The sequence below is a fragment of the Macaca fascicularis genome, chromosome 4, assembly GCF_037993035.2.
Source record: "Macaca fascicularis isolate 582-1 chromosome 4, T2T-MFA8v1.1".
NCBI classification, from domain to species: Eukaryota; Metazoa; Chordata; class Mammalia; order Primates; family Cercopithecidae; genus Macaca; species Macaca fascicularis.
The window spans coordinates 101,521,088-101,536,341 of record NC_088378.1 but is presented as its reverse complement, the minus strand read 5'-3'; the positions used below and the strand labels follow the sequence as shown (position 1 = coordinate 101,536,341).

The window sequence follows — 15,254 nt, the reverse complement described above, 5'->3', positions numbered from 1 at the left end:
CTCCTGTAGTCCCAGCTACTCGGGAGGCTGAAGCAGGAGAATCGCCTGAACCTAGAAGGCAGAGGTTGCAGTGAACTGAGATCGTGCCACTGCACTCCAGCCTGGGCAACAGAGTGAGACTCTCTCTCTCTCAAAAAAACAAACAAACAAACAACTGTCTGGAAGAACAGCATGGGAAGCATCTAGAAACCATGTGACCTAAGATTAGATTAAGAAACAGCTGTAGGAACTGAAAGTGTTTAGCTCAGATTTAGCTCAGATGTGACTAAGGGGTATCAACTGATGTCTTCAAGTATTGTGGCTCTTGTAGATAAGAGAATGAAAAGCACAAAAAAGAAAAAAGGCAAAAGTTTTTAAAAGAGAGAATGAAGTAATTTAATTACACTAGAGCCTAGGTGTAATGAGAAGTTAGCCAGCAGGCAAATTTAAATAAATATTGAAGGGCGGGGCGCGGTGGCTCAGGTATGTAATCCCAGCATTTTGGGAGGCCAAGGTGGGTGGATCAGTTGAGGTCAGTTTGAGCCAGCCTGGCCAACATGGTGAAACCAATCTCTACTAAAAATACAAAAATTAGCCGGGTGTGATGGCTGGTGCCTGTAATCCCAGCTACTCGGGAGGCTAAGGCAGGAGAATCACTTGAACTCAGGAGGTGGAGGCTACAGTGAGCCAAGATCACACCACTGCACTCTAGCCTGGACAGCAGAGCGAGACTCCATCTCAAAAATAAAAAATACAAAATAAATAAATATTGAAAACAAATTCACAGCCTGGTGTGGTGGTTCACGCCTGTAATCCCAGCACTTTGGGAGGCGGAGGTGGGGGTGGATCACTTGAGGTCAGGAGTTCGAGACCAGCCTGGCCAACATGGTGAACCCCATCTGTACTAAAAATACAAAAATTAGCCAGGCATGGTGGCATACGCCTGGAGTCCTAGCTACTTGGGAGGCTGAGGCAGGAGAATCACTTGAACTCAGGTGGTGGAGGCCATAGTGAGCCAAGATCGAGTCACTGCACTCCAGTCTGGGTGACAACATGAGACTCTGTCTCAAAACAAAACAAAACAAAACCAAATTCATCTAGTAACAGGACAATTTAGGAGAAGGTAAACTTCCCACTACTAACTTCTCTATGCATCAGTCTGTCATCTGTAACATGGGTACCTGCCCCCTGCCATGGCGGTTGTGAGGAATTCAGAGATGTCTCTGGCTCCAATGTATGACACACACATCATCAAGGTAATCAAGGTCAGGTGCGCGGCTCATGCCTATAATCCCAACACTTTGGGAAGCCGAAGCAGGATTGTGTGAGGCTAGGAGTTAAAGACCAGCCTGAGCAACATAGCAAAACCCCTTCTCTACAAAAAAAAAAAAAAAAAAAAAAAAGCCAGGTGTGATGGCACCTGTAGTCCCAGCTCCTAGTGAGGCTGAGGCAACAGAATTGCTTGAGACCAGGAGTTTGAGCTTGCAGTAAGCTATAGCCATGATTGTGCCACTGCACTCTAGCCTGCACTCTAGTGAGACCTTGTCTCTAAAATAAAAAAATAAAAAAGTAATTAAATATTTCAATGAATATATTCAAAGTTTATTTGAGTAGGTTAGATTCGAAGATTTTTAAGTTTTCTTCTCAGATTTTCTGATTCTATGTGATTGTCCTGAGGCCGAATTAAGCCTTAAATACTGAGATGTCTAAAAAGTAATACAGGGCGGGTGCGGTGGCTCACGCCTATAATTGAAGCACTTTGGGAGGCCAAGGCAGGTGGATCACTTGAAGTCAGTTTGAGACCAGCCTGGCCAACATGATAAAACCCCATCTCTACTAAATACAAAAATTAGCTGGGTGTGGTGGTGCACGCCTGTAGTCCCGGCTACTTGGGAGCCTAAGGCGCAAGAAACGCGTGCACTGGGGAGGTGGAGGTTGCAGTGAGCTGATATAGCGTCACTGCATGCCAGCCTGGGCAACAGAGTGAGACTCTGTCTCAAAAAAACAAAAAAACAAAAAACAAAAAACCCAAAAAAGTGTCAAACAATAAATAAAATAAAATAAAAATATACAGGGCCAGGTGTGGTGGCTTACACCTGTAATACCAGCACTTTGGGAGGCCAAGTCAGGTGGCTCACGAGGTCAAGAGATCAAGACCATCCTGGCCAACATGGTGAAACCCATCTCTACTAAAAACACAAAAATTAGCTGGGCGTGGTGGTGTGCGCCTGTCCCAGCTACTTGGGAAGCTGAGGCAGGAGAATCGCTTGAACCTGGGAGGCGGAAGTTTCAGTGAGCCGAGATCAAGCCACTGCACTCCAGCCTAGTGACAGAGCAAGACTGTCTCAAGAAAATATATATACACACACACACACATATATATGTGTGCATATATATATATATGTGTGTGTGTGTGTATATGCACACAATGTTTTCATATTCTCCCCTAACTCCTAATACCTTCAGGTCTCAGGTATTCCTGGCAGATACCTTCTCTGTCCAGTCTAAATTATGTCCCTTTCTTTTAATCTTCTCCCTCATGGTGTACTTCTCTTTTCCTTCATAGTACCACCACAAGTCAAAATTAGCTACTTTTATTTATTGAATCTTTATCTCCCCCACTAACTATAAACTCAAAGGTCAATAACTATGTCCATTTTGTTCATAGCTCTATCCCCAGTGCCTAGAACGGTGCCTAGAACATAGTAAGCACAATATTTTCTAAACAAATTACTTCACTGACCTACAAAATCTCAGTTTAACACTCATGTAGTCTATTTGTCTTCCTCAAAAAAATTAATCTCTTAATTACCATTTGGTTCAGCCACTTTGGAAACAGCTTGGCAGTTTCTTATAAAGCGTACACTTTGCCACTCAGCCTAGTAATTACTTTCCTAGCTATTTACGCAAGTAAAACAAAAACATCATTACACACAAAACTGTATGTGGACATTTATAGCAACTTTATTAATAATTGTCCAAAACTGGAAACAACTAAATGCCCCTCAGCTGGGAATGAATACACAAACTGTCATACACCCATTAAAAAGGAAGAGATTACTGATATATGCAAAATGAATACATCTCAAATGCATCATGCTAAGTTAAAGAGGCCAGACTCGGCTGGGCGCGGTGGCTCACGCCTGTAATCCCAGCACTTTGGGAGGCCAAGACGGGCAGATCATCTGAGGTCAGGAGTTGGAGACTAGCCTGACCAACATGGTGAAATCCTGTCTCTACTGAAAATACAAAAATTAGCCAGGTGTGGTGGTGGGCACCTGTGGTCCCAGCTACTCAGGAGGCTGAGGCAGAAATGCTTGAACCTAGGAGACGGAGATTCCTGTGAGCTGAGACCGCGCCACTGCACTCCAGCCTGCATGATAGAGTGAGACTGTCTCAAAAAAAAGAGGCCAGACTCAAAATGCTATAAACTGTGAGTCCAGGTATAGGACAGTCCTGCAAAAGCAATGAGGATAGAAAATAAACCAGTGGCTAACAAGTGCTAGGGGTAGAGAGGTTGACTACAAAGGGGCGCAGGTTGCCAGGTGCAGTGGCTCATGCCTGTTGTCGTAGCTACTTGGGAGACTGAGGTGGAAGGATCGCTTAAGCCCAGGGGTTCGAGGCTTCAGAGAGCTATTAGGCCACTGCACTCCAGCCTCTGTAACAGAGCGAGACTTCTCTAAAGAAATTTTAATGTTTGAAGGGGCACAGGTGAATTTTACAGGGTGACGGAACTGTTCCATATTTTAATTGTGGTAATTTGTATACATGTTGAAATTTGCATTAATTATATACTTTTTTTTTTTTTTGAGATGGAGTTTCACTCTTGTTGCCCAGGCTGGAGTGCAATGGCACGATCTCAGCTCACCACAACCTCTGCCTCCTGGGTTCAAGTAGTTCTCCTGCCTCAGCCTCCCCAGTAGCTGGGATTACAGGTATGCGCCACCAAGCCCGGCTAATTTTGTATTTTTAGTAGAGATGGGATTTCTCCACATTGGCCAGGCTGGTCTCAAGCTCCCGACTTTAGGTGATCCAACTGCCTCGGCCTCCCACAGTGCTGGGATTACAGGGATGAGCCACCGCAACTGGCCTGCATAACTACATACTTTTAAAGGATGTGGCAGAGTGCAGCGGCTCATGCCTGTAACCCCAGCACCTCACTAGAGGGCAGGAGGTTGAAACCAGCCTGGTCAACATAGTGAGACTCTGTCTCTAAAAAAATATATATATATATATATATTTACAATATATATATCTCTAAAGTATGGGAGCCTTCCAAATATTTTTGCTTAAAGTTTTCTATGATTTACCTTTTTTTTTTTTGATATGGGGTCTCACTCTGTTGCCCAGGCTGGAGTGCAGTAGCACCATCATAGCTCACTGCAGCCTCAGCCTCCCAGGATGAAGCGATCCTCCTGCCTAAAACCCCCAGAGAAGCTTGGGACTACAGGTGTGCATGACCATCCCCAGCTCATTTTTATTATTTTTTGACAGTCTTGCCCTGTCACCCAGGCTGGAGTGCCCTGGCAAGATCTTGGCTCACTGCAACCCCCACTTTCCAAGATAAAGGGATTCTCCTACCTCTGCCTCAGTTGGGACTATAGGCATGTGCTACCATGCCTGGCTTTTTTGTATTTTTAGTAGAGACGGGGTTTCACAAATCTTCTCGCCTTGGCCTCAAGGAACTAGGACTCAAGGAACTGTGCCTGGCCTTTTTTTCTTTGAGACGGAGTCTTGCTGTGTTGCCTAGGCTGGAGTACAGTTGTGCAATGTTGGCTCACCACAACCTCTGCCTCCCGGGTTCAAGCGATTCTCCTGCCTCAGCCTCCTGAGTAGCTGGGACTACAGGAACCTGCCACCACACCTGGCTAATTTTGTATTTTCAGTAGAGATGGGGTTTCACCATGTTGGTGAGGCTGGTCTGAACTCCTGACCTTGTGATTCCCCCACCTTGGCCTCCCAAAGTGGTAGGATTACAGGCATGAGCCATCAATTGGCCTGCTTCGTTTTCTAATATCCCTTACTTAGAATTATTGCAACATCTTTGTCATTGTCTCCCATAGAGCCCACAAACTAAACCCTGAGATCCATGGGCCTGCTAAAAACAGTACCAAAGTAAATGATAAAAATGTTTAATTGCAAATAATTAGATGAGAAAAAGCACATTTGAATTTCAGGGGTTCTAGCTAAATGAAATATTTTACACTAAAAGATAAATGGTAAGTTACTATGTTTGAAACACGAAGATCACGAAAACCCAATGCTAAAATCTGGCCTATCAATGTAAGCTGTCAATATTCTCCACTAGAAAGAATTGAAACTGGGTTGAGGTTAGTAGGTCTGAACAAATTGTGTCCCACTAAGAGCACATAGGTTCTTCCTTGAGTCACTGCTGAGGCCCTGGTACATCTGAGATTTGAAAGGTAAGTATCAGTTTAACTGGGGAAGATATACAGGAAGACCACTTGAGCCTAGGAGTTGGCCAGCCTGGGCAATTGGCAAAATACAAAAATTAGCCAGGTGTGGTGGCAAACACCTGTGGTCCCAGCTATTCAGGGAGGATCACTTGAGCCCAGAAGTCAGGGCTGCAGTTAGCCATGACTTCCATTCTAGCCAGGTCAAGAGTAAAACCCCGTCTAAACAAAAAGCGCCAAACACTAGCTTGAAATACTGTAGTTCTCACTTTTGAAATCCACTCCAAAAATTTTAACCAATTCCAACATAGTAACTGTCAAGAGAAATGCCACTTCATCTTAAAGCTTAAAAAAAATTCATTTACTGTAGCAAGCTAGTTTGTAATAAATACCAGCAGGTGGTGCTCAAGCCACAGTTGTCTAAGACACTGGATTTCACAGAGAAGTTAATCTCAGTATGCAAGTAAACTCTTTCCTGTTTCCAGTGGAACAATTTTTTCAGTTAAGTCTTGCTTCCTTGCATGTCAACAGAACTCTCCACTGGTAAATCTTACAGCTGTCAGCTGTCAATAGAGGGCGTCTACTGGCCACCTATTAAAGGCCTTACCTGTCTTTTCTACGGTCATCCAGCAAATCTTAGGCAATTTACTTTTGTAAACATGAAGATAGCAAAAAAACTAAAGAACAAAAATCTAATTTAGACTTGATACCTCAGAGAATTGGTTGATGGGAAGGCATTTTACCTAATTCAGACTTAGATGAGGGAAAAGGCTAACATTTCAAGTTACAAACTTGTCTATAGCCAATTCAAGTACCTTTGAACCTTGAGCAACACAAAGGCCTTGTCTCTCGTGCTGCTTTAACTCCTACTTAGCATGTCCTTATAGAACATATGTCCTGGCCGGGCATGGTGGCTCATGCCTGTAATTCCAGCACTTTAGGAGGCTGAGGCGGAGGGATCACTTAAGGTCGGAGTTTGAGATCCTGACCAACATGGAGAAACTTCGTATCTACTAAAAACACAAAATTACAGGCACATGCCTGTAATCCCAGCTACTTGGGAGGCTGAAGCAGAATTGCTCTAACCTAGGAGGCAGAACTTGCAGTGATATTTCACCATTGCATTCCAGCCTGGGCAACAAGAACTCCATCTCAATAAAAAAAAAACCATCACACAAACAAAAAGCATGTCCTTTAATTTGACCTATCCTCCAAACTTAACCAAAAATTTTCCTTATATATCCGAAAAGATACCTTTAGATACTCTTCTACATCTGGGAGATCAGGCATAGTGGCTCATGCCTGTAATCCCAGCAGGAATATCATTAAGTTTTTCAAATGCACAAATGCTTAAGATTCAGGAGTAAGTGGGCTATCACTGACACCTGTTAAGCTTATGACCACTTCATTGCTAGTGACCAAGCAGACAAATTGCTAATCAAAGCATAAAAGGTATTAGACTCTGTAGGAGGAAAGAAACTTAATATTAGGCTCTGTCCAATTTTATAGCTACTTCAAATTGCCATCTTTGTTAGCACCTTGTTCCTATTCTGAATAGCACTCAGTAAAACTTGTGAAACCAACTGGCATAAAGCTAACTCCACTGACTTTAAAATGGATCCCTCCACTCACATAGGGTGTGCACTAGCAACTACTTACTTCTTATGTCAGGGGAAATAGTCAACTTCCACTGCCCAGTCATTTTAACCTGTTTTAAAACGCACATCCCTGTAATTTGGAAACTATTTCATGTTTCCAAAGATTCACTTAACATTGGTTTAACTACATTAAGCTTTCTATGCAACACAAGGACTCTATTACAGCATTTGGCCTTCCTTAGTGACAGGCCATCAGTAACATGCTGCATTTCTCTCCAATGTGGAAATCAAAGCAGCCCTCCCATAGCTTAGATTCCTTCCCCTTCCAAGTACGTGGGAGGAAAACAACCTTATCTCCACCTAGAAGTGTTAACTTGAGAACTACATTTTCATAAAGTTTCCACAAATTCATAAAACCAGAATTACATGTCTTTCTCCTAAGCGAGGTAAAACTTGAAAGTTTCAGTGTTGACCAAAGGAACACACAGGTTTCTCATTAAACTTTTTTAATGGGTCTCAAAATTCTGTGACAAATTTTTGGTCAAGTTGTTTCCATTAAAAAGTACTGATTTTAAAAACTAATAACTTAAAACTGCCACACGCAAAAAAGAAAACCAAAGTGGTCCACAAAACATTCTCCTTTCCTTCTGAAGGTTTTACGATGCATTGTTATCATTAACCAGTCTTTTACTACTAAACTTAAATGGCCAATTGAAACAAACAGTTCTGAGACCGTTCTTCCACCACTGATTAAGAGTGGGGTGGCAGGTATTAGGGATAATATTCATTTAGCCTTCTGAGCTTTCTGGGCAGACTTGGTGACCTTGCCAGCTCCAGCAGCCTTCTTGTCCACTGCTTTGATGACACCCACCGCAACTGTCTGCCTCATATCACGAACAGCAAAGCGACCTATTAAAAAAAAAATGTAGTATTACCAAAACTGTTCACAGTTGTATTTTTCATCTTTAACACAACTTATTTACGTTTAAGTAATCATCCTTACCCAAAGGTGGATAGTCTGAGAAGCTCTCAACACACATAGGCTTGCCAGGAACCATATCAACAATGGCAGCATCACCAGACTTCAAGAATTTAGGGCCATCTTCCAGTTTTTTACCAGAACGGCGATCAATCTTTTCCTTCAGCTCAGCAAACTTGCATGCAATGTGAGCTGTGTGGCAGTCCAACACAGGGGCATAGCCAGCACTTATTTGGCCTGGATGGTTCAGGATAATCACCTTGGAAAAAAAGATTTGCGTTCAGTGTAAATCCAAAGTCTCAAATGACTTTAGCCTCTGCAATAAGGTAGGAACATGTTACTTTAAAAATTGTTACCTGAGCAGTGAAGCCAGCTGCTTCCATTGGTGGGTCGTTTTTGCTGTCACCAGCAACGTTGCCACGACGAACATCCTTGACAGACACATTCTTGACATTGAAGCCCACATTGTCCCCAGGAAGAGCTTCACTCAAAGCTTCATGGTGCATTTCGACAGATTTTACTTCAGTTGTAACGTTGACTGGAGCAAAGGTGACCACCATACCGGGTTTGAGAACACCAGTCTCCACTCGGCCAACAGGAACAGTACCAATACCTAAAAATATTTACAGCATACTAAATACCTATGAAGGAAGATAGTACTCTACCAACTCAAATTCAACTTTGTTGACACCCAACTTACCACCAATTTTGTAGACATCCTGGAGAGGCAGGCGCAAGGGCTTGTCAGTTGGACGAGTTGGTGGTAGGATGCAGTCCAGAGCCTCAAGCAGCGTGGTTCCACTGGCATTGCCATCCTTACGGGTGACCTTCCATCCCTTGAACCAAGGCATCTGAAACACAACCATGCCAATTTGTGTAAGCATGAAATCGCCATTCCCAGAGCTTTTTAACAACGGTCTTGAAAGCCACTTACGTTAGCACTTGGCTCCAGCATGTTGTCACCATTCCAACCAGAAATTGGCACAAATGCTACTGTGTCGGGGTTGTAGCCAATTTTCTTAATGTAAGTGCTGACTTCCTTAACAATTTCCTCGTATCTCTTCTGGCTGTAGGGTGGCTCAGTGGAATCCATTTTGTTAACACCAACAATTAGTTGTTTCACACCCAGTGTGTAAGCCAGAAGAGCATGCTCTCGGGTCTGCCCATTCTTGGAGATACCAGCTTCAAATTCACCAACACCAGCAGCAACAATCAGGACAGCACAGTCAGCCTTTAAAGAAAGCAAAGACATATCCCTGTCAACTCTCCAAAGGACAAAACCAATGCACAAGACAGGCATTTCAGGGGAAAAAAAAAAAAAAAAACAACCTAGAATTATTAATCCCACCAACCTGAGATGTCCCTGTAATCATGTTTTTGATGAAGTCTCTGTGTCCTGGGGCATCAATGATAGTCACATAATACTTGCTGGTCTCAAATTTCCACAAGGAGATATCAATGGTGATACCACGTTCCCGCTCAGCTTTCAGTTTATCCAAGACCCAGGCATACTTGAAGGAGCCCTTTCCCATCTGTAAGGATTAAGAGTTGTTACTTGGTTACTAACACACAAACTCCAGCTTCAATTTCTTTGCCCCCAGCCCTTAATTGGCACATAGTTTCCACTTTACAACTGCAAGTCCTAAGTGATTTTAGTCACTTAGATAGGGTTACAGAAGCAACCAAAAAGCAAACTTTTTAAAGTAGGATCTTGACTATTAATATCCAAATCGAAACTACTCACTAGCAATACGGTTACAGAAGTAACCAAAAGCAAACTATTTTAATAAGTAGGGTCAGATCTAAACCACTCACTAGTTCTGGGGAAATCACTACCACTTAATGATTCTGCTGGTAAAACTCATTTTAGTTCATCTTTCCCATACCTCAGCAGCCTCCTTCTCAAATTTTTCAATGGTTCTTTTGTCGATGCCACCGCATTTGTAGATCAGATGGCCAGTAGTGGTGGACTTGCCCGAATCTACGTGTCCAATGACGACAATGTTGATATGAGTCTTTTCCTTTCCCATTTTGGCTTTTAGGGGTAGTTTTCACGACACCTGAAATGGGAGAAAAAAACTTTGAACCACTGTCTGAAGCTTGAGAATAAGCCAAGATCCAAATTCGAAAAGGGCAAATTCCAAGGAGAATTACATCGAGCGCCAAGCTGGCCTAACTCTTCAGTCTCCACCCACCAAGTGTGGGGAAACTCCACCGCACAAAACCCCTCCCCCAAACCTAAGGAAGACGTACTCCAAAAGCTCGGAGAACTAATCGAGGTGCCTGGACGGCGCCCGGTACTCCGTGGGGTCACATGAAGCGGCGACCGAGGAGGGAAAGGCCCTTTTCCTTTGTGTGGGTGACTCACCCGCCCGCTCTCCCGGGCGCCGCGTCCTCCATTTTGAGCTCCCTGCGGCAGGGCCGGGAAGCGGCCATCTTTCCGCTCACGCAACTGGTGCCGACCGGGCCAGGCTTGCCGACCAGGGCGGGGCGACACACCGCCGCGCGAGGCCCGGCACCAGAGCAGGACGGCCAGCTTGAGACTCCCCCCGTCCGACTCTCGGTGGCCGCGCTCGCAGGCCCCGCCTCGCCGAACATGTGCGCTGGGACGCACGAGCCCCGTCGCAGCCCGCGGCCCCCAAAACCCCAATATCAGTGTGCAGATCCTGGTCCGCATTTATAAGATTATCTCGCCAGAAAAAAGGCGTTGCAGCTGGTCATCAAAAATTTTAAATGGCTAGAAACTTAGTGAAAGCAGCGGGGCAGGCGCGAAGGTGCTACCAGATTCGCACGCGGCAGCCCCAGAGCCCAAGCCAGGCCTCGACTCAAGCACGAGGCGAAGGGACTCCTTAAGTGCAAGGCCTCGACCTCTCCCACCCACTTCCAACCCGAAGCTCGGGATCAAGAATCACGTACAGCGGCCAGGGGCGTGTAAGTAATAAAAGGCACGCGAGGGCCATAGCCCGTAAAGAGGCCAGGCCCGCAGGAGCCACACACAGTACTTACCTGTGTTCTGGCGGCAAACCCGTTGCGAAAAAGAACGTTCACAGCGACTACTGCACTTATATACGGTTCTCCCCCACCCTCGGGAAAAGGGCGGAGCCAGTACACGACATCACTTTCCCAGTTTACCCCGCGCCACCTTCTCTAGGCACCGGTTCAATTGCCGACCCCTCCCCCCAACTTCTCGGGGACTGTGGGCGATGTGCGCTCTGCCCACTGACGGGCACCGGAGCCTCACGCATGCTCTTCTCCACCTTGGTGATGACGAGAGCGGGCGTGTGAGGGGGCGGGAACGCAGCGATCTCTGGGTTCTAGGTTAGTGGGAGTTTAACGACGGTCCCTGGGATTCCCCAAGGCAGGGGCGAGTCCTTTTGTATGAATTACTCTCAGCTCCGGCCGGGGCGGGGGGGGAAGAGGAGGGGGAGGGGGAGGCGACGAGGTGGCGGCCTGGAAGGGACGTCCAGAATCTTTCCTCTACCATTGCTAGCTTAGCCCCAAAGGTTGTGTTGAGATTAGGGTGTACCTTCGCCCCCCAATCAGCCTCCTGTCCTCAGCCTTGCTATCTCGCTAGTCCGTGACAAATCCCTAGAGCGTCGTCTTCTGCCGGTCTCAGCCCAGCCCCGGGTTGGCTCCTCCTCCGCCCCGGCTTCCGCGCCCCTCCCGCGTGGCAAGGAGTACCAGGCCCGGGGACCCCGAGGGGCTTGGGGCGAAGGGTCTGGACTGGAGGACTCCTTAACGGCTCACGGACCTGCGAGAGGTTCGGCTCGATGGCCGTGAGCTCGACGAATCCGCTCCTGTGCTGGCCTCTTGGCTCCTTCCATTCAAAGCCAGCTGCTTTTATCAAAGCCCGTAACACGTCATCTCCCCCTGGTACTCCAGATGTCCAGGCTTTCAGTTTAGAATAGACTCAGTCCTACAGTTAGCTTTAGATCTAATTCTAGTTTTGTTACGCCAAAAAGTTCCTGCGAGTGTGTGTGTGCCTCATGGTACTTTTTAAATTAAAAGGTGTACAGTCATTTGATTGCAAACATAAGGAAGCTAAAAAGCTTTCAAATTCAGATTTTCCACGTGATCTCATGTAGAGACTAAGATCTACAGCATCAGCAAGTTTATCCACCCAGTTTCCTAACCCCAACACTTGCTATGAAGTCACAGCTTCTCCTATTTAAATAAGTGCCTATTATATTTAAATAAGTGCTTTCTTTTTCTGTCATCCTATAGATTGTAACTGCATTTTAGCATAAATCTAGGGCAAGATTGGATGAGCTTGGCCGTTTTGGATGGCTATCAAGACAGGCCTTGGGAAATGCTCCTCTGAGGAATGAAGAACGTTTATTTTTAATGAGCTAATTACTAGATCATTATGTTTCTTCTTCCAGCTGTAGAATATTACTGCCCAGCTTCTCGAACAAACTTATTTATTAACAAGTATTTGAGAACCTACTATGTGGCCAACGCTAAGTACTGTGGAGTTCCTTCTGGAGAGGAACCCACAATCAAATTGGAAGAGGAAAACAAGTTGGGAAGCAGTTAAAGGCAAACGCGTATGGTGCTTTCTTGGTTTTTGTATCTTTGTAGTATAAAGTTTTCCTAGTCCATTCGGTTTTCACAGTCCACTTTTTTTTCCTTTTTTTTTTTTCCGGATGGAGTCCTACTCTGTTGCCCAGGCTGGGGTGCAGTGGCGCGATCTCGGCTCACTGCAAGTTCTGCCTCCCAGGTTCAAGCTATTCTCCTGCCTCAGTCTCCGGAGTAGCTGGGGCTACAAGCGCGCCCCACAAATTTTTGTATTTTTAGAAGAGACGGAGTTTCACCATGTTGGCCAGGCTGGTCTCGAACTGCTGACCTCAAGTGATCCACCCGCCTCAGTCTCCCATAGTGCTGGGATTACAGGCGTGAGCCACAGCGCCCAGCCACAGTCAAAAGTTTTTCCTCAAGCCCCTGTGATTGCGGATAATAGTAAACGCTTTATAAATACCTTACAGAGAATGTTTTTTAAAATATCACGCAAGGAATGGCAAAATTACATGAATCCTTGATTTATACCTTAGTAACCTATTGCGCAACACCGACTGGGTGTTCTGAGTATTGCGATAGTGGCTTGCGATAGAGACTTTCATTAGGTGAAGGGAGATCTCAATTCTTGCGTTTAAGAACCAACACTGGACCGGGCGCCGTGGCTCAATGCCTATAATACCAGCACCTTGGGAGGCCAAGGCGGACGTATAACTTGAGGCCAGGAGTTCGAGACCAGCCTGGTCAACATGGTGAAACCCTGTCTCTACTAAAAATACAAAATTAGCCGGGCGTGGTGGCGCATGCCTGTAATCCCAGCTGCTCGGGAGGCTGAGGCAGGAGAATCGCTTGAGCCCGGGAAGCGGAGGTTGCAGTGAGCCAAGATCACGCAATTGCACTCCATCCTGGGTGACGGAGTGAGACCTTGTCTCAAAACAAAACAAAAAACCAATACCTTTGAGCCCATCGGAGCCGTATTATTGTGCGTTGGGGTAGTCGCTGGCCACGAGCATTTTCTCAGGGCAGAGATCACATATCTGCTCTCAGTCCGGCAGGGGTGGGCCGGAAGCTGGAGAGGGACTGGAACGCCGGTCCCGGGGAAGCCCCGCGCTCACCCGGCGCGCCCGGCTTCCTAGGGAGGGAGGCTGGGGCGGCAAGGCGGGCGCGGGTGGTCCTTGCGCCGCGCCAGCTCGCCAGGCCACATCGCTGGCGTTTCTCCAGCGCTGGGTCACCTGCGGGCCGGCGGGGTCCCGCGGCGAACAGCTGAGCGGTATGGATCCGCCACTCGAGCCTCCCCAGCGTCAGGTCGCCAGGGTCCGCCCTGTCTCTCCCCCCACCTTGAGGTCGCTTTTCTTCCGCCTTCTGACTGCGGAAGGAAAGGCCAGGGAGGAGGCAGAAAACCTCACGTGGCTCGGGGTGAGGGTCGGTTTTTGTCACCGTGAGCTGGCCTCTAAAAAACTTTTTAAGTCTCAAGTCTTTTTTTTCCTTCTTATTTTAAATCCCTTTTTCCCCAGACCCTATGTTTTCAACATAATCATAACGGATTCCCCGCACCGTACGGGAGATCCATTATGCTTTTTACTGTCTTAAATGTTAAAGCGGTAACAGTAATGATGTTGAGGCTCGTAAATATGTTTTGGGGTTATAATCTAAGGTGATATTTGTTGAAGGTTTTTCCTTTTTTTTTTTTTTTTGGAGATGGGGTCTTGCTCTGTCGCCCAGGCTGGAATGCAGTGGCGCGATCTCGGCTCACTGCAAGCTCCCCTTCCCGGGTTCACGCCATTCTCCTGCCTCAGCCTCCCGAGTAGCTGGGACTACAGGCGCCCGCCACCACGCCCGGCTAATTTTTTGTATTTTTAGTAGAGACGGGGTTTCACCGTGTTAGCCAGGACGGTCTCGCTTGCTCATAACCATTTAGAGTGACAAACTTAAAATACATTGTAAGTAAACATCTACATGACCCCTTTTAGGAAGAAAAACAATTATTTCAGTTATTTACATAGTAATAAGGCAAACAAGAATCCTTCTTTGAGGTACATAATTGTGATTCACTGAGCTTTCAATATAGTCTAATCACTCTGCTATTAGTCTAATTTAAAGCAGCCTTAAGTAGTTACATTTTGCCATGGCTTGCCACGTGAAAATGATTTTTAAATCTTTTTATCTGCTGTATCTACCGCTGAAGAAAAGATGATAGCCAGGTGTGATGGCTCACGCCTGTAATCCCAGCACTTTGGGAGGCTGAGGCAGGTGGATCACCTGAGGTAAGAGTTCGAGACCAGGCTGGCTAACATGGTGAGACTCCCGTCTCTACTAAAAATACAAAAATTAACCAGGCATGGTGGTGTGCACCTGTAATCACAGCTACATGGGCGGCTGAGGCAGGAGAATCGCTTGAACCTGGGAGGAGGAGGTTGCAGTGAGCAGAAATCGTGCCACTGCACTCTAGCCTGGGTAACAAAGTAAGACTCCATCTCAGAAAAACACTATATATATATGTGTGTGTATACACACACACACACACATATATATATATATATATATATATATATTTAAAGGGGTATTTTAGAATATGATTAAGCCAAGGAACTACTTGGACTGAGAATCCAAATAAAATGGTGTTTTAGTGTGACAGGCACTGTTCTAGTATTTGCAATATTTATTGTAATCCTACCACCCACATGGTATAGATGGAGCAGCAATGGGCAACAGATAGTTTATGCATAATAAGCAAATATAGACATATATTCTTTTTAAAAATTTTACCTT

General features: G+C 45.8%; 1 protein-coding gene across 2 annotated transcripts; it reads right to left on the bottom strand.

Annotated features, from left to right (window-relative positions):
* Positions 1-7,480: 7,480 nt before the first annotated feature.
* Positions 7,481-13,849, bottom strand: EEF1A1 (eukaryotic translation elongation factor 1 alpha 1). Of its 2 annotated transcripts, none has more exons than XM_015448808.4 (8): positions 13,441-13,849; positions 9,857-10,030; positions 9,323-9,502; positions 8,905-9,201; positions 8,671-8,821; positions 8,327-8,583; positions 7,995-8,229; positions 7,481-7,900 (listed from the first exon to the last, which is right to left on the bottom strand). In XM_015448808.4, the coding sequence occupies exons 2-8, from the start codon at positions 9,998-10,000 to the stop codon at positions 7,776-7,778; spliced, it is 1,389 nt and encodes a 462-aa protein (XP_015304294.1). In that variant the 5' UTR covers positions 10,001-10,030; positions 13,441-13,849; the 3' UTR covers positions 7,481-7,775. The 2 variants fall into 2 exon arrangements, with proteins under 2 accessions (XP_015304294.1, XP_045247078.1); XM_045391143.3 differs by lacking the exon at positions 13,441-13,849 and adding an exon at positions 10,977-11,011.
* Positions 13,850-15,254: the final 1,405 nt, after the last annotated feature.

Bases quoted from the DNA above. Each gene is read 5' to 3' on its own strand.
- EEF1A1 (XM_015448808.4), bottom strand. From the start codon at position 10,000: ATGGGAAAGGAAAAGACTCATATCAACATTGTCGTCATTGGACACGTA. The intron at 9,202-9,322 runs GTTGGTGGGATT...CTTTCTTTAAAG, and splicing joins TGATTACAGGGACATCTCAG to GCTGACTGTGCTGTCCTGAT. The intron at 8,822-8,904 runs GTAAGTGGCTTT...GTTGTGTTTCAG, and splicing joins TGCTGGAGCCAAGTGCTAAC to ATGCCTTGGTTCAAGGGATG.